This window comes from Falco rusticolus, chromosome 5, assembly GCF_015220075.1.
Source record: "Falco rusticolus isolate bFalRus1 chromosome 5, bFalRus1.pri, whole genome shotgun sequence".
Lineage (NCBI taxonomy): Eukaryota > Metazoa > Chordata > Aves > Falconiformes > Falconidae > Falco > Falco rusticolus.
This window is the reverse complement of record NC_051191.1, coordinates 61,003,320-61,022,683: the sequence shown is the minus strand read 5'-3', so window position 1 is coordinate 61,022,683 and position 19,364 is coordinate 61,003,320. Positions and strand designations below refer to the sequence as shown.

At 38.4% G+C, this 19,364-nt stretch overlaps 1 protein-coding gene across 1 annotated transcript in view; it reads right to left on the bottom strand.

Moving 5' to 3' along the window:
• Positions 1-120: 120 nt before the first annotated feature.
• Positions 121-19,364, bottom strand: part of ALDH1L2 (aldehyde dehydrogenase 1 family member L2) — a 33,850-nt gene continuing 14,606 nt past the window's right edge. The window contains exons 6-23 of the mRNA XM_037388938.1: positions 19,240-19,329; positions 18,037-18,171; positions 17,524-17,649; positions 16,074-16,165; positions 15,066-15,213; positions 14,243-14,362; positions 12,747-12,874; positions 10,290-10,440; positions 9,514-9,584; positions 9,302-9,407; positions 8,830-8,917; positions 7,384-7,477; positions 7,038-7,134; positions 5,493-5,591; positions 4,593-4,758; positions 3,266-3,371; positions 1,932-2,131; positions 121-910 (exon numbers count right to left, since the gene is read on the bottom strand). Coding sequence (XP_037244835.1) covers positions 855-910; positions 1,932-2,131; positions 3,266-3,371; positions 4,593-4,758; positions 5,493-5,591; positions 7,038-7,134; positions 7,384-7,477; positions 8,830-8,917; positions 9,302-9,407; positions 9,514-9,584; positions 10,290-10,440; positions 12,747-12,874; positions 14,243-14,362; positions 15,066-15,213; positions 16,074-16,165; positions 17,524-17,649; positions 18,037-18,171; positions 19,240-19,329 — 2,073 coding nt within the window. The 3' untranslated portion in view covers positions 121-854. The remainder of the gene's footprint in view (positions 911-1,931; positions 2,132-3,265; positions 3,372-4,592; positions 4,759-5,492; positions 5,592-7,037; positions 7,135-7,383; positions 7,478-8,829; positions 8,918-9,301; positions 9,408-9,513; positions 9,585-10,289; positions 10,441-12,746; positions 12,875-14,242; positions 14,363-15,065; positions 15,214-16,073; positions 16,166-17,523; positions 17,650-18,036; positions 18,172-19,239; positions 19,330-19,364) is intronic.

Here is a 19,364-nt window from a genome sequence, read left to right as displayed (position 1 = left end):
AAATTGTAGAAAGTTTGAAAGCCAACATCTTAACTCAGTCATTTTATGAGGGATTTTCCCATAGATTAAAAAAAAAAAGTATGAAAGACACAGTAATAATTGTGCTGTATAAAACAGTGATAACACTCTGTGTGCACAGACACAAAAAGTGATTTTAATCTGTTAATGTAACCACCTTTCAAATTGCAGGCAGATCACATGTTCCATATCAACAAAAAGATAGAAAATATTTTCAGTAACTTTATCTTGATATGCATAGTTTAACACCAAGGTTCAACTCTGTATGTACTATACAAAGATCATAGTAAGTGCACTTTCTTGCATTGATTTACTTCTTATGGCACAAAGGTCTTCTGTACTGCTGAAGGATCACCAGAGCAGAACGTTTAATTGCTACTGTAAAACGAACTGGTTTATAGCAAAAATGGCATAATTGGTATATTTTAGTTCAACTTTAAGAGAAGCCTAATGACTAAGGATTTAAAATGGTTATGTAAATATTATGTTCACACAAATAAGAAGTAGGCATGTGAGAACTCATTCTTCAGTTGTATTTGTAAAAATAAACTAAACCACATTCTTGGGGGTTTGGGGGGCATTGTGCTAATAGCTGCTGCTGCATAATTTAAATAACTTCAGGTCCATTTCCAAATGCTTTTATCTGTCAGGGAAACTAAAATTTGGACCTGATTTATAGAAACTTATCCATGGAATGGTTGTTTTGGTTTGGGTTTGTTTTCTTTTTCAGTTGTAGCACTGCAGACAGCATATCCTGGGCATGGTATTAAGCGCTTCATGGAGTCATTAAGATTCAAACTGGCCCAAAAGTTTACTCTCCAAGTGAAGCTGTTACTTTAATATTCCACAGTGATAGCCTTGGTTCTGAGATACTCATGAAGAGCTTCTTCACCTGTACAAGGACAATATTCATCAGTTAGAATAGCAGCTAAATTAGAGGATGTTGTAGAGACTCTAACGGCATCATTAAGAAAAAATTTAAAATGCTGTAGCCAATATTTGAGTCCTTAAGGAACAATGAAAACTAATTAACTTACCCTCCCACTGAGATTTACAGAACTGGTTTGACAACAGGCCAAACCCAATAGATGTGGAAGGAAAAAGGAGCTGGAATGTAACAAGCAGCCACCTGGGTGGGACCGAGTGGCAGTCTCTAGGTAGGGTAGCCACTGGGGGTTCAGAGCTGAATTTACACACTTCGGTTTACCTATGTTAAAAGTTTCTAGGTAGAGAAGCTGTGTAAAAATTTGTAGGGTTTTTTTTTTTTTTCCTGATAATATTACTCATTTTAGTTTCAGGAAGTGTCTGACGCTTGCTAGAGATTCCAAAAGCAAAAATCTGACTATTTTTTTCTTTCATTTTTCTTTGCCAGCAGGCTTGTTCTGTCCAGACTTGTAAAGTTTGACAGACTAGACTCCACTTATTTTAAAAATGGTTTTGAAAAGAAAAGGTTTTTGTAATGCATCTTCCTCTGTGGCTGTTGGAAAATTTTGATGACATTTTAAGACATAAAAATGTTTCCCCTGCTCTTAAAGATTTAGAGGAGAAACCTAAATTATCATTCTGAGGGAAAGGTTCTGGCCAATACTGTTGCTGTCGACAACATTCGGTAGCCTGTACGCAGCTCTGGATGAGCTGTAATTTGACTGCTCTGAAAGGAGCTGTAGAGGAATATTCTGTGTGCTGTAGCATTATTATAGCAAACGTACAGGAAGGGCTGAACTGGAGGTATTGAGGCAGGAATATTGTAGGGATGGGAGAGCAACTAGATTACTGTAACTGGAGAAATGTGGGAGATGCAGGAAATGCATCCATAGTTCACATTTTACTAGATATGCTGTGCACAGCTAAGGTGGTTTTTTCGTTGATTTGGACTGTCACATGAGAAAGGAGGGAGGGAGAGAACAACTTACCTAAATCTTTCCCAAAGCCAGACTGCTTAAATCCACCAAATGGTGCTGCCACATCAGTTTTGTTATATGTGTTGATAAAAACTGTTCCAGCTTCTAGCTTTTCACTGATGTAGAGAGCTTTGCTTATGTCTTTTGTGAAAACTCCTGAAGCTAAGCCATATTCTGTGGTATTGGCCCGTCGCAGCACTCCATCGACATCCCTACGGGGGAAAGAAATTACTTAACTGCAACTAGGTAAAATCAGTGTTAGCGACGCACTGAAACACCTTTTCCCATGCTCGCTGTTCTCCAGTTAGCTTTTTTAAGACACCTTATTAAGGACTAATCTGTGTGTCAATCTGACAGATCTATGGAAATTCATACCCTTGCTTCAAACTTGAAAAGCTTGTAACCTTACATTTCAATGGTTAAGTTCTACACTAAGAAAAGTCAAAGGAAAAGTTGCAGTATGCCTACCAACTTTGCTCAGCTACAGTACAATTTAAGGATTAAAGCAAAGCTTGGCAGCAGATTATGAATCTATTTGCTAAAATTTTGGCCTGCTTTACAAGTTAATGGAGAATAAATGCTGAAATTCAGACTTCCATCAAACAGAACTTTTCAGGCCGTGTCCAGAGCACTATTTTCTAGTTGCATCTCATTTCCATATAGCTTCAAAAATCCGTAATAATTTAAAACTTTAAAAAATTCAACACAGTCCCTTGTCACCATACATAATTTATAGATTTGAAGGGTTATCGGTGGCTGGTTCTTAACTGCATTATCAAACTGCAAAAAATGGAACCTTGTAGAGACAGTTATATGAAGTTTCTACATAGGGTTGAATCTCATCTATGTGTAAAATAATTCTTATGAATTGGAATGAAAGCTATTAGAACTGGCAGGCTACAAAATATACAGAGGGATTTTCATTTGCAACAGTAATGTACCAATGTTACACAATGCACAACACCACTATATCACGAAAGACTGAGAAAAACACGTGATTCCACTGGAAAAAATACACATTTTGTAATTTGATTAAGCTACTGCAATTACCACACCAACTTCAGTAAAAATATTTCACTGAATACTAAGTCTTATTTAAGATCTGGCACTTATGGCTGCATTCTATCCCTTCACACACTGCTAATAGCATTAGTTCTACATCAACGTGGAGCAGGATACCCGCTACTAAAAAGGGTATTTTCTCAGAATTTAGCTGGAAGAGTATCTGGGGATTCAGACTGGTCTTACAAGATTTAACAAAAACATATTATATATGCTATCATTGCTACACTTCGGGCGCAAATGAGAAAATAAAAGTTTCTAATAGTAACCAGAGGAGAACATACCCATTTTTAAATTTAGAAATCACCATCACAGGACCAAAGGACTCTTCCTGGGCAATATACATATGGTCTTCAACATCTGTGAATACAGTCGGTTCCATGAAGAAACCTAAACAGAGGACAGAGCATCATTCGAGCATGGTGAAAATACTTTGTGGTTTGCATTGTCCAGGCCATCTCCTTTCCACAGCTACACTGAGACTTGACACAGGAAATATCAAGATTGAAATTAATGAAGCATGAACGGAAATGCAGGTGCATAAACACCACAGAATCAGCAAGAAAAAAGGGTAAAAGAATGGCCTGTATTGATCAGAAAACCAGCATGTGCTGTTCCTTGCCGGGCCAGAAGGTCTGCGTGCCACAGCCCCACTGACTCCTCAGGGCAAGACCCTGTGCTCTGACAGCTGGAAGACAAGGTCACAGAAGCCACTGTTTTTCTTGTTACCCAACAAGAAGATAGACTGTAGTCATAAAGATTGGTATATTCCAAACAAGGGAAAACATGCAGTGGGCAGTAACTTTGGCTGAGATTTATGGATGCTGAAGTAAAGAAAATTCTGAGGTAAAGAATTGCCTCATAATGACTGTTCATTTCTGAAGGGTGTCCAAAAGCTAGCTCATTGTTGCCAATCAAGTTATACACAAGCAATCTTGGTCACCTACATCGCGGTGAGTGTGTTCAGTGCGAGTGGGTAAAATCAATGTCAAAGATTTTACATAAATGCCACCCCCTTCCATAAGATCTCCTATTTAGTTTTGTTACACCGATTTCATATAGTCACAAATCTCTACTTTCATTTTATTTAGGAATGTAATCATCATGTTTTGAAAACTCTGATGCAAATGTTTCTCCTTCATTATTGACAAAGGACAGATGTCCATGAGAAAATGTTGCTTTCATGCCTGCCCACTGAACATAGCATACATATCATCTATATGGCAAAAAAGGCTTTTGATAATAATAACCTTATGCAAACTCTGCTACTAGTTTCCTCAGCTTTAGTGTTAGTTTGATCTAAATTGATACAGTTATACTTAACGGCTCTTGATAGTTCAAGGGTGTTGCAAAAAAGGCCTGAATGCCTCACAAACAACAGGAATAAATGAGCAAAAGATTCCCATACAGACTAGATTCTGATTCAGTTTTGTATATTATGCTTCAATTGCACAGCTTCTCTTAAAATGAGACTTGAAAGCCCTGTTCTCAAGTGGTATCTTGGGCTTACTGCTCCCGTGGTAGTGCTGCTTTACATAATGCAGCAGAGACAATCATGATGGCTTTTGTTTAGAGTGTAAAAGTTCCAAACACGTCTGAACAGTATTTTACCTGGTCTATGTACTTGTCTTCCTCCGTGCACTAGAGTGGCTCCTTCTTTTACTCCGGTTTCACAATACTGCAGCAGCTTTTCCAAATGTGCCTTGTGATTTTGTGGACCGTGATCTGTAGATCTATCAAGTGGGTCACCAATTTTCATCTTTTTTATTTCTTCCACCTAAGGGTTACCCAATTAAAATGAAGTTACATAATGTAGCAAATAGTTGTTAAAGTCACCAGTGATATGGGATGCTTAATTTTTTGTGCTATGAAGTTAGGCTCTAAGAAGGGCTGGATTCTTAAAAGGTGGAATGCTCATCCTTTTCTAAAATTAGGCTTTGTCTTATGTTTGATAATCTCTGGTTACTTCTGAAAGTTTTTAATCCTGTTTTCATGTATCCATTCTCTTCTGATATTAAGACAGACATGTAAAATGTTAGCTTTTACTAGTGGTAAATGGGTTATGACAGTGATCTTCTATTCTTGAGCTAAATAAAGGAATTCTCCAGTGGTACAGTGTGGTGACTATTGGATTTTTAATCACGACCTTTGTATTATTCTAGGTACACCTCCAATAGGCCTTCTTTTTTTAAACTTCACAGCAGCCTTCAATCACATTGACTTAAGTTTAGTGATTTTTTAAATCTTACTTTCCTAGTCAAATACAAAATATCACTGAAGGTACAATATCTATTTCAATGTCACTTAACTGTGCATTACTGACAAAAATAGCTCCCTTCAGTGCCTTCCTGTTAACCCTGTAAGAGGCTCCCAAGAAGCAGCATTGCCTACCATAAGCAGTAACAAGAAATTAAGCAACTGAAAATAAGAAGAAATGCAAGCGTCTATAAAAATAGCGGATCTTTGTGCCATAGCGAAGTATGTTTCAACTTTATTCCTTAAATACCTTACCACTTTTCTAACAAATTCATCATGGATTGATTCTTCCACAAACAGCCTGCCAGCTGCAATGCAGTTTTCTCCTTTGTTGAAATACACTGCTCCCATACCCTGATCAGGGGGAAAAAAACATTGATATTTATATGCATCCTTTTCAGTTCAGTTTCCCTTTCATTCTGTTCCCTTGGGTTGCATTCAGTGTTTGTGACCCTCAAATCATAATGCTTTACATAAAAGGACATCATCAATGCAACAAACAGGCTAATCTTATAACTGGCAAACAAACTTCCATGGAGCCAAATAGCTCAGGATGAACCCATTATCAGTACTCTTGCCATTTCCATCAGCATTCCACAGAAACACCTGCTGCAGCATCACAGAGAAGAGGGCTGGCAGCATGACCAGTGAATATAAACCTGTGCTAATCCACTGAGCAATACTGCTTGTGTGTGTTGGAAGTTGCATGTGACCAAACAGAACATTACCTAACTCTAATCTGCAGAGAACCTCCTGTTTCAAGAGTGTGGATTCAGACCCCATGCAGTTTGTTCCTTTTTTTACTTATCAAGAACTAACACCTGCCATTGTTTTTCCAGGAAGGTGGGGAAAGGAAGAACAGGGCAAATAAAATTTCTAAAAAGTAGTTTTCTGGCAGCTGTAAAAGCCTGGGGTCCTGGCATTAGCAGATATGAGGGGGTTCATGTGCTAATATCAAGAAAGCATTTTTTCCACAACCATTTAAAGCTATCAATGTCAGGTATAGCTCAGGCCAACCCCTGCATCGCCCTGTCAATTTTACAGCTGAGAATAGGAGTGGGGCCAAACAGTGCGCTGACTGCAGAGTTTCAGCTTTTATTACTCTCTCAGTCCTGCCAAAAGACACTCCAAAAACGGAGAGAGTGTATAATTAGTTTCTTCCTGGTAGCAGTACCTGCTTATGCTGGTTTAGAGAATTCATAGGATTAGCACTTTGGGTAAGTACAGTGTGGAAGACTTATTTGCTTCTTAACGAGTAAACTGCATCTGCTGTCATTTTGATTAATCAGATTACCTGAGCAGGAAATAAGCTCACTAAACCCACTGAATTTCTCATTAGCACATCTTATTTATGAACTGTAAATACATTATGCTTATGGGGAAAGTGGACTACGATGACTGATGGTGAATTAATAACTATATGGCAGCTCACTGTGGGAGCTCACTGTATATTTTAACTCACTTTCAGGCTTTTATTTTTTAAGCACTCTTTTTTTTAGTATCAGATTTTGGCAAATAAATTTTACGATGTTAACTTGGCTAGTGAAAATACTTTCCAGCATTTTCTAATGTATATTTCGTGTAGTACTGATCCCTGCCTTTTTGGTGCAGCATGAACAGTTGAATTGTGCTGGCATACGGAAACATCCTGTAGAAAAAGAGGGTGTTTTCTAACAGGTCGCATGATTTTTCATGCAAGGGCTCCCTACTGCAGTTTTTGGCAAGTCAAGAAGAATATTGCAATACTGTGAGGATGTATCACAAAGTCTTTAAATATATTTTACTTCAAAGTAACATTACCATTTTTACAGCTCTGTCAAGTTCACAGTCACTGAATATGATCAATGGGGATTTACCACCAAGTTCAAGAGAAACTTTCTTCAGATTAGTGGCTGCACTGCAAAAAAATATAAATAATCATATAAAAGAAACTTTTAGATAGTTTATTTCAGTATTTCCTTTGAATTATAACTAATGAAAATGTATAAACCTCTATTTTCCTATAGTGACTTACAATTCTACATAAATGTAAAAAACCCATATGTAATTTTGCTTTTCTATTACTGCTTCATGCACAATATAGCTAATAAAATACTTCAGAGCTAGATTAAGCAGTGCTTATTTCTGAATCTTTTGCTGAGAGTACCTCTTCATGATCTGTTTACCAGTTGGTGTTGAACCAGTGAATCCAACTTTGCGAACATCTGGATGTTCAGACAGGTGCTGTCCCACTAAGCCACCTGCGGGGAGGAAAACAGTGTAACTTGACCGTACATCAGCAATTTTTACTACTCCCACAGCAGCACTGTAACACAGGAAGAGCTGACAAGATGTCAGTCAAGTACAATAACACATCCTTATTTATATGTACAGCTTTATTCTTCATATGGCTATGAAGATTTTAGTATTAGTTAACTTGGATCACGTTAGTGTCTGCAAATTCTCCCATCTGCCTGGACTAAAGAACTTCCTTCCTAATATTCCACTGTAGGTGGAATAATCTAATTTGTAACAGAGCCTGCCTCATTGTCCTGGTTTCAGCTAAGATATAGTTAATTTTCTTCTTAGTAGCTGGTGCAGTGCTGTGTTTTGGATTTGTTGTGAGAACAATGCTGATATTTTTAGTTGTTGCTAAGTAATACTTATACTAAGTCAAGGACTCTTCAGTTTCTCAGGCCCTGCCAGCGAGAGGGCTGGAGGGGCACAAGAAATTGGAAGGGGACACAGCCAGGACAGCTGACCCCAACTAGCCAACGGGACATCCCATGCCACAGAACATCATGCTGAGTATATAAAGCTGGGGGAAGAAGAAGGAAGGAAGGATGTTCGGATTGATGGTGTTTATCTTCCCAAGTAACTGTTATGTGTGATGGAGCCTGGCTTTCCTGAAGATGGCTGAACACCTGCCTGCCCATGGGAAGCAGTGAATGAATTCCTTGCTTTGCTTTGCTTGGAAGAACAGCTTTTGCTTTACCCATTAAACTGTCTTTATCTCAACCCACAAGTTTTCTCACTTTTACCCTTCTGATTCTCTCCCTCATCCCACCAGAGGGGACTGGGCAAGCGACTGCGTGGTGCTTAGCTGCCAGCCAGGGTTACACCATACAGGGCCCATACAGCCACTTTGTTGCTTTTCTTCATTAGGGAAAAGAGGAAAATGGTGACATCAGGTAACATGCTGTGGACCGTGACTTACCTATAGTGACCAATACACATCTTACCAGCTTGCTCCAAGTCTCACAGTCACATTTAAATATTTCCAATGGATGGTAAGATTAGGAGAAAAATAAAGTTTTACAATCAAGTGAAACATGTTTCTCTGTAATACATCCTTTTTCAGAGTGTTCATACTGTTTGTGTGAATTTGTGAAGGGTGTAGGCTGACAGCTCCTACCAGCTAGAGCCAGGTGACATACAGATTCTTCCAATTGTGTTCTGGAAATACATGAAATCGCTGTATGATACAGATGCAGGCCTACTACCAATGAAGATACGTGCACTTACGTAATAGGTCTTCAAAAAGATAAAACACTAGTTCACCAGTTTTAGCATGACCTACTCTTCCCAGAAAAATGATTAGTTGAAGTTTTACCTGAACCAGGCAGAATATTTATAACACCCTTAGGAAATCCAGCTTTAGCTGAGAGTTCTGCAAACTTCAAGGAAGTCAGAGGAGTGACCTAAGTAGAAACATACATATTAGGTCTCCTGTTTTAATTAAATGTATGATGATATCTTTTACATTCAATACATCTTAATTTTGATACAATATTCATCTTCTGGCTCAGAGTATCAACAAATTAAAAATTATCGCTTCTTGTGGAAAAGAATTCATTCTTGAAAATGAGAGTAGCGTCAGAGCAAAATGAAGGACAATCAGTACCCTGTATCATCATGGCAATTTGTATTATTATACATGCACTTTAAAACACATGACATGGTCAACCTATGGGTACATATGACAGGTCAAACCTACAGGTGAAATTTGCCAGGTTGCCTGAATTATTTTGCCTGAACAAAGAGTGAAGGACCTGAGACATCTGTACATTCCCTGTTGGTTTTACCTGAGCTGGCTTGAGTACGAGTGTGTTGCCTGCAGCCAAGCATGCTGCGCTCTTCCATGCAAGCATCATCAGCGGGTAATTCCAAGGGATAACAATTGCACAGACACTTACGGTAGGGAAAAAGAGGAAAAAATTACATTTTTTTATTAGAGCTTTTGAATGGCTTTCCTGTATGTCAAGGCTGACACTAAGAAGATAAAAGTGATACTTACCCTATTGGCTCTTTCTTGGTGAATGTTAGATTATGGTTTGGCCGAGCCTGGTTAATTGGAATTGTAGCACCCTAGAAGGCAGAGGAGGGACAAATCTTGGTACTGTTTAATCATTTTTATTACAAATATATTTGCCATATAAGAATGTTTTGGAAAGCCACAGAGTAGGCTTCAAAACCAGAAGCATTTTTGCATCAGTGAAAGGGGCAGGGATGTTTCTACTGTATGATTTCCTACTATAGATACTGTAGTCAACTCCCAATCTTCATTGGAATGAAATAAAAGCATAGATAACAGAAGGATGGAAGAAAATATAGTGAGGGTGTGAGGGATGAAAAAGAGCTGAATTATATTTTTGACTGTCGATCTGAAAGATACTTGAGGAAATGCTGTTGAACCTGTGCCACCAAGCGAACTCACCAGCTTTGGTCAGAATCTAACACAGCACATGAGTCTCTGCACTTACTCACGTGATGACCACAACGACATTCTGCTCCACGAATAATCAAGAGCTGACTAAGCATGCATATCCACTGTGACACCTCAAGTGACTTCTTAGATATTTAGTCGTATTCTAAATCCATATTCTCCAACTGGAAGCAGACTGTGTCCTTTTGTATTGTCAGGGAGACCCATTTTAGGTAAAATTCTACTTTTGCTTTATTTTTTGATTCTTTGATTACTTTTGCTAACACTGCTTTTTGACACTGTGTCAACAACAACAAAAGGTCTAGAGAAGCACTGCCACTGATCATTACCTTTACATATTCACTTGCCTGAATTTTGTCACACCACCCAGCGAAGTATCTGAATGTTTGCACAGACATTCCAACATGGGTCTTCAAAGCTAAAGTGTAGACAGCTCCTGAGTCAATAGACTCTATTGTTGCTAACTCTTCTTGATGTTCTTCCATCAGGTCTGCAAGTCTTTAATAAAAACATTACAAATCCACATCAAAGAGAAGTGACATCTAACCATTGACAGCCTACAGTGCTATTTGGTATGGCAAAGAATAGTAACTAAAATAGCATTCCCACTGAATTTGGAGGTGGAGCACTGGAGACACTGCTCATTAATATCAGTAAAAGCTTGAACAATTGCCTGTTAAATCTGCAAATGTTTTCACATTGGCTGTGGTAGACACTGGATGAAGACATGAACTGTGAAAGCTTACCTGACTATTCAGTTATGGTTTTGTAAATAAAATAGTAACTACAAAAGATGTACTCCTGTTGTAATACAATGAGCCAATTATAGAAAATCAGACTAGTAAGTTAGAAAGCAAATACACAACAACATAAGAAGTGTCAAGTAATCAAAAGTACCAAGAAGGAGTACTCATGATCCTAGCGTAAGATGTGAGAAACCTAGTTTCATAACGCTGTTTTGTATTGCCTGAACTTGGACTAAAATGTTAGATGCTTCAAAGGCACTCAGATGTCCAAAGATAGAGCTCCTAAGCTGTAAATGCAGATTGAATTTTATATGCCTTGGTACCTTTGAAAATGTGGCCCATGGTCTCCTTGGGCCTCAAGTTCTCCATCTGTTATTTAAGAAGCAACACAGTGAGTTAAGTAAGACTGTGGTAAATATTATGTTAATAGTAGCTATCAGAGTGTCTGAATAATGGAGCTGCACAGGCAGGTACCTATACTTATGAGAAGCTCTCGTAATTTTAGTGGTCACCTGCTCAGACAGAGAGGTCTGCATGAATTAATTTTTACGTTCAATCTTTGATCTCTCACATGGCAGTGGAACAGATGCATCAATGTTTTTTCTTAAGCTTCTATCTGTGCCTTAGTAGTCTGACATATAATCAATGCTCCCATGTGATTTTAAGAGCTTAACCAAGTGCATTTTAGATCCTATTGAGTATTCAAAACTGGGTGTGAAACTTATTTGTCCATTATGTAAATTCTGCCTGTTTAAAGCATTTGCAGGGATGTGGAAAAATGCTCTTTAATATCCATTTTAACTGTATCTTGGAGACCCAGCTACAGGTCATTGGCAGTAATGTCTAAAAGAATGGATATGGCATGTCAGGGACAAAGGAGAAGGACCTAGTTAATCGCAAAATCACAGAGCGGTCAGGGTTGGAAGGGATCTCTGGAGATCATCTAGTCCAACCCTCTGCTAAAGCACGTTCTCCTAGAGCAGGTTGCGCAGAGTCATGTCCAGGCAGGTTTTGAATGTCTCCAGAGAATAACGCATGCTAAATATCTTCTATTAATGACTCCTTAAGACAAAGTAGCAGAGCTAGGGGCTTTAATGGTACAAACCTTCTCTTTGTTCCAGCGCTCAAAATCTCTGGTTTGAACCAAGGGCCAGAGAAAATGGGGCCTTGTTTGAATTAAGGTGAACCAGAGAGAGCCTTTATTCATACTGGGAGTGGTCTGCAACATAAACACTCTGGTATAACTATCCTAAAGAACCAGTCACCTAAGCAGAGAAGAGTGTAATCCAGGAATAATCTATGGAGTGTAGGGCAGTTACATTTTCCATATGTTTCCATACATTTTCCAACACAGTTACACTTGCAAATCTTGCAAGTCTAAACCACAGAGCAGTAGTTCTAAGACCTTAAAAGTTTCTCTTCAGGACAGAGTTAACTTGGGCTCTCAAGCAATCCTAATACAAATTAAAGCCAAGTTTGTACATGCTTTGAATCTGTGCATACTTGCAACAAATTTAAATGATCAACTGTTTTTAATTTTAATGAGTTCTGACTTGCCTGTTTTCTGTTATGATGACTACTCAACCCTTTTAGAGTCCTGAAGGCCTTTTTCCAAGGCCTGGTCACATACTTTATGAGACAAACATAATTTTCAGGTTTGCTTTCATTCTCTTTCACTAAGATGCCTGCAATGCCTTGTAAAACGTGGCATTTTTTAATTTATTTTTTTTTTAATTACACCTACTTGGTTCATAAGGATATGGTGTCCTGGTTAGGTTTTCCTCAAATTCTTTGTTTCCATTCATAAACAATAATTTAAAAAATGGTGTCAGTGAGAGATCACAAGTTTCCTCTCTGCTACAAGAAATGTTAGCCAGCCAAGACCTGAGGTTGGTACACTGAAGTAAATCAGGGGATGAAAAGATGGGTAGTCTGGTTCCTCTGACAGAGGGACTACGAATATCCACCATATTCAGAAACTGTACACAACAATGTTGCAGAGGAACAAGCCCATGAGATTTAAGAAAAGGAAACAAACACAAGCTGCCCTTCACATACCTGTACATGAGTCGCCCTCTTTCCCTTGCATTCATTCTTCCCCATTCACCATTTTCAAATGCCTCCTTTGCTGCTGCCACGGCCTTGTCAACATCAGCCAATGAAGCAGAAGACACACTGGCTATTATCTGTCCAAAGGTAGCATTGTGTTAGCTCCAGCTGAAAGGCTGGGATGCAGGATGTTACTCTTTCCTCCTAAAGTTCTTGACTGGGTATAAGCAAATACTTAATATCCTCAACCCCAGCAGTTGCCATGGGTGAGTCAGGCTGCAAAGAGTTCAGACACAACTGAGGTGGCAGAATTTGGAGGACACTGGAGGGCCTCAGATTCCTAGATCTTTCTTCTTCTTCACAGCAAGGTGCATTGTCCCACTGGATTTCACCTTCTCTTTCCACATTTTTTACTGTGAGGGTGGCAAGGCACTGGAACAGGTTTCCCAGAGAAGCTGTGGATGCCCCATCCCTGGAAACATTCAAGGCCAGGTTGGATGGGGCTTGGAGCAACCTGGTCTACTGGAAGGTGTCCCTGCCTGTGGCAGGGGGTTGAAACTAGGTGATCTGTGAGGTCCCTTCCAACCCAAACCATTCTACAATTCTATGATTCTATGACATGTAAAATCAACGTGGTATTACAAAAGTTGGAAGTCTTTATATGTGGTAGTATGATCTAAACATGCTAAAATTACTCCCGTACGTTCCATTTCTTAAGAATGGAGCTGCTGTTACCGTAAACCACCATATACACACGTATTTTATGATGATTGTGTTCTATAGATACACACACTGTAAATACTAATACAGAATTGTTATAACTTTTATTCTATTCTGTAATGAGTTTCAGGAAAAGTAGCAGTCTGACTTCTGATGATAGTGAAATATGTGGCATTTCAGCAGAATTTATTTACTCCAGAATTAAATGACAATTACAGGGACATCAGAATCACCCCTCTTATTCATAATTCATAGTTATGAGTTGCTCTAAAGATTCAGTAGTTCAGAACTGAAGTGCAACTGTATGTATTTTCCTACCGGACAGTCATTTTTCTTACAGGGAATTTAAAGGGATATTTTAAAGTCATACTTGCCCTAAGACATCAGATTTGTAAAAAAAGTAAAATAAAACCTGAAGTTGACAACTGACACGAAATAGATACAATATCCTAAAAGAAATACTTCTTTAGCATCTAAACTTCAGCAATTTTTGTTTGCAAAACTAAAAAAGAATGAAATCAAAGTAAAGCATACAGGTGGGTATGGAAAATGACATAATAGTTGAAGTGGAAGTAGATTATTTTTGCTGTGCATCTTGACTGAAATGGAAAAACTGCAGAATATGCAAACTGGTAAGTAAATTGAAACTTCACATTATTTCTAGGTGCTGTTTAATGTGTACTGTATGGTTTTGAAATTAGCAATATTCAGTTCGTGTTTTGGATTTTTTAATAGGCAAGGAAATTGAAATAAACTGGTATTGATCATATTTAGAAATTACTTACTGATCCATCTGCTGGATTTATAGTGTCATATGTTTTCCCGTCATCAGCATTTACAAATTGCCCATTTATGAAACACTGGTATGGCATATTCACAGTCATGTTGTTCATATTTTTTGAAACCTAAGAGTGAAATAACAAATTTCTTTACATTTTTAATAACAAAGATTTTAATGTATCTTAACAAGCTTTTGATATCTGCAGCCAACATCCAGATGCATTTTCGGATGTATATATGGCTGTTAAGAGCGGACAGAAGAGTAAAATGAAATGGAAATCTTATTCTCCCTGAATGCCAATGACCATATTCTGAGATAGTTAAGCAGATTTCTGTACTTTTTACCATTGGATCTCTATGTTCAAACCAATACTAAACCCTGGTTAAGGCTGGCCTTAGTGGACTTCAATCAAATACATAATTCCCAAATTCAAGAAATCCTGACTTGCTTAATGACTTAAAAAAAAATGAATCTTCCTTTCACACAGTTTTTTTGGAACAGATTCTTTGAAGAAAAATCTAGCACTGCTTGCCTCAGGAAAGCAGACGGTCCAGAACCATTCTGACTGAAGCATACTGGCAGGGTGAGCTACTCTACTGCATATTCTAGCTCTCCTGGTTTCTGGAACACTGTAAATGACATTATATATCCTTCCCTCCCAAATGCAAATATATAAAAGTTGAAAAAAGAGTTACAAAGAAGAGTTTGTATGACTAAATATTTGTTCGCTTTTCCTACTCCATCAAGCAGTCTAATAAAATGCATTGCCTGCCCTCCCCCCAAGTCCAAGGAAGACTAAGCAATAAAGGCAAAATAAAAGGTCTTACATAATCGATGACTAACTCTTCTTCTTTGTCTTCTCCTCTGAATTTTCTGACAGCCATTTGAATAAAGTCTGCAAATTTAGTGGCCATATACACATCTTCATTCTGCAGCTGAAGTTCACTGTATTTCTGTTTAATCTCTTCTAGCATTCTAAAGATTTTGCAGAAAGAATAAGTTTAATTACAAATGAAAGAATTCTTCAGATAATTCATTAAAAGGTCAAGAGGGACCAAAACTGGGCACCAGTTTGTATGCATGAAAATGCGTGTGTGTTTCCCTGACAACAATGGCACAAAAGTAGTGCATTTTACTGAAATCTGTTGGTTTTATTGTGGGTGTTAAGGAAAAGAAAACGTCAGTTCTGAAATACTCTTAGGTAAACTTTTGGAAATAAATTACAAATAGAATATATCAACTGATTAAATAGTGTATGGGACTACTCTAACCAATACATGGAGGACATTCAGAGCTCTACAAGACTGGTAAGTAATAAGGGCAATAATAAGTTTGGTCTTAAAAAAAAATAATAAAATGCTGGGTTTGTACTATGGCCTGGAATATCCGAGTTGCAAAAAGAAGGTAACATAACGCAGGATGAACTCGGTGCACTTTTAAGCATGGGCTCAATTCCTTCTGTGAAAGGCTCCTCTTTTTGCTCTGGGGAATTCTTTGCTCAGCTTCCCAATCAGCCTCCTGGTCTTGAGATTACCTGTCACTGCATGCTGACAAGTTTGAGTATGACCATGCTCCCCCGTGTGGCTGATGTTCCTGAAGTTAAGGGGAATTTTCCTTCAGTACAAAGAGCAAGATTACATCAGAACTTCTAATTTTGGGAGCAGCAACGTACTACATTTTCAAAGGTAGAAAAGGGAATAGTCAGAGTACTGGAAAACACGGGTGGATTTTTTTTTTTAACACTACTTGATTAACTCTGATTTAGAAGCACCATGACAACTTTGTTTCCATTAACTTTGCCTTCAAACTTTTATTATTTTGAGGGTTTTTTTTACCTGACAACATGCATAGACGATGCTCCAGATTTGAAGAAGTCTGTGGAATCCTCAATTACAGCAACGTTGCTCAAAATACCTTTCCAAATAGCCTAATAATACATAAATATAACAGAGGCAATAATGAATAATCCTCTACAAGAACTATTTATGAAACTGTATTTTCTGTGGTATCTGTGCCTACCACATAGTATTTCAAAGGATTCTAGAACTGTCTAGACATAATGTTGGTCAATAAATTCTTCAGCGTAATTATAAAGATATATTATTTTGTCCATGCTAATTTCACCTAATAAGGCAAGAAACCTGAATGGTACAATGCTAATGATTTTCAGGCCCATTTTTAAAATATCTTTTTCCTCCAAACAATTACTTTCCCCTGCATTATGAAATAATATCACCAGCAGAGGCAAGGACAGCCTGGAGCACTTTGTGACTGGATTGATGGCATTTCTGGCACCTGGGCAGAGCTGAGGAGTAGTTTGAGCCGCACACATGACATGAAGATTTCCACTAATATGAATAGTGAAATAACTGGTAATTAGGTTTCAGAGTTAGCAGGCAGTGTTATGAACTAAGAGTTTGTATTTCTTTTTGCTGTTGTCTCAGTCAGTCAATAGCTCCAGGCAGCATTTAGTTTGCTGGCAAGCAGGTTCAAGGTAATCTTGAAGCAGCAGTTCAAAACATTAGTGCATCAGGCTGCCTGGCTTGTACCAAAAGCCATTGACCCTGTAGCAAGAGTTAGCAGAAGGGAACACATCTGTCATTCGTTGGCTCTGGCACAAAACTCTAACGATAAATGTGGTTTTCAGCTAAGCCCCTGACATCCTCTGCAGGAAGGATTACAGGAGAGGGCAGCAAAGTGCCTCTCCAGCTGTGAGAGGCTTTCTGCTCCGGCTGCCCCATCCCACATCCCTCTGCCAGCTAGCCCCTTGTGTGTGGCTGTGCTAGAAGACAGACAGCACACGCAGGTACAGCTAGAAAACTGCTGCTTTTCTCTTTAAGACTGCTGTTCTAAAGACTCCCTGGAGCTTCTCCAACAGGACCACTCTGAGTACATCCTAGTAACACCACAGTGAAGGAAAGATTTCAGAACTGTCCAAGTCTGTCAGTGTTGAAAATCTCACTGTTGCGAGGTGAAGGTCCATTTGCTTTTCCTCACTCCCACCTTCATCATTCATAGGTATTTACCATAACTAACCCTACAATCACGGTCTTTGTATCACTTGTATCTGAAAGAAAACTTTCCTCTAAAGTGACATGTAAGTACTCCAGTGAATTCCCAATTCCGCCTGAATAACATCAATAACTAAAAACTAAACCCCATATTCTTTGAGTAGTTTTTATTAAAAAACAGTTTGCATGGCTAAATATCAGATATGCCTTGCCTATTACGAAAAATGTGTAATGCTTTTGTCTGAAGTAGTATCTTACTAAAGCAGTTTATTACCCTAATATCTTCTGCCATCTTTTTCTCATCTTCCGTAAGTTCCAGGGTAGTTGTTTCATCAGCAGAGAAGTATTTAGATGCAGGGATCATTTTCCCATCCTCAAACTGCAGATTTCTCACTAGTACCTGCAAAACAAGACGATATGATTTTAAATTATCTGGGAGGTAATACAGCCTTTTATGAAGAGTTTTTAGGCATTAATATGGTTATTGAAATAGTAAAATAAATGGCTGGCAGGAAAACTGCTATGATGCAGGTAATTTAACACTCCTACCTTTCAGATTCTCTCCTAGTATTTGTACATTCTAAGCCACACTGGAAATAAATATGGATTGAGTGAGAAGTAAAACATGAATGTCTTTTCTATAGCATGGCAAAGGATTAATAAACTCCAAGCAAATTAGCTGTCTGTCATTAGCAGCTGGATTTGTATAGCCTGAAAATTCCCACTACTTGCATTTCTGGCTAGAGTTATTCCATCCATGCTCATGTTTGCCAGGATGAGCACTTACCATTTTCCCATCATTACCAAAAACGACTAGACCATTCTTGGTTACAAGTCCAGGTCTTGAAGCACCTTTTATTGCCAGCTCATGTCCAGCAGGCACTGAAGCGTCAAGTAATGATGACCCGTAAAAAGTAACCACCTATAAAAAAAGGTAGTTAGAAGTGCACAGATTCTAAACATGCTCTAAAATTCTAATAATGAAATTATGCTTTAATTACATTAAAGCTTCAATGTAAAACAAATAAAATATAAATTCCTACACAATGAAAACATGTTAAAAAATTATTTCTGTACCTTTACAACCCAAAACATGTACAACTTTGCAGACTGCCTAATCTGCAAAGCCGCTTAGCTGTAACAATGTGCGTGCTGGAACCAGTGCAGAAAGAAGCAGCTTTTGTCAGTGCATGCCCTGAGTGAAAGACCAGCAGAAGCCTGACTGTGACTAGCGGAGTCCGGCTCTGCTCCCAGGCTGGCAATGCTGAACACTGCCTCTCTCCTGGGCTCTTCTGTTCTTTCTGGGCTCTCAAACCAGCAACAGTTCCTAGACATTAGGGCAGAACCAGACTTTTAGAGCAGCCTACCAGCAGATCATTAATAGGTAAGTAACAAAATCTGGACATCACAGCCAGGAAAGATAATGTGATTTTTAAACTGTGTGCAACTACAATGTGGATCAAATGTATAGTACTTCTAATACACTGAAAGGAAGTAGTTGGTCTTGGATAATATGAGATGTATTTATTTCTGCAAATGATCCAGGCCCAAGTCTCTTTAAAATAAAACCTTCTTTGTTATTTCAGTAGCTCACAGTGTTTCATTTTCCTGTTAACACTGTGATGTTGCCCACTGTACAGCATGGGTTGCATTGTACTGTAATGCATGCATACTTCCAAGAATGACTGGCAGTCTGGTTCTACCCTTCTTACTTACTGCTTTATACTATGCCTAATTTTTTTTCAGATACTGCTTTTCTCTTTCTTTGAATTAAATGGATCTATCATTAAAAAAAAAATCTTAACTACTGTGTTCCGTACATTTAAGGTGCTTGTTCTAGATATAGACCAAACATACAGTCATTAGATGAGAGCTGCTCCAATGTAACTCCCATTTGTATTCACCTGTATGCAGACACTTTGACCTTTTTTATTATAAAACTAAAGAAGAGGATATAGAAAAGAAGAATATTCTGGTTTTCAGAGCATACCTGGCCATCTATCATTGCCCATGCTCCAGGCACTTTATCATGCCCTCGAATCCAATTGTGCAAAGCTGCTGCAGGTTGGTCCCAGGAGATCTAGGAAATCAAGACATGCCAGCTAATTCTCTGTT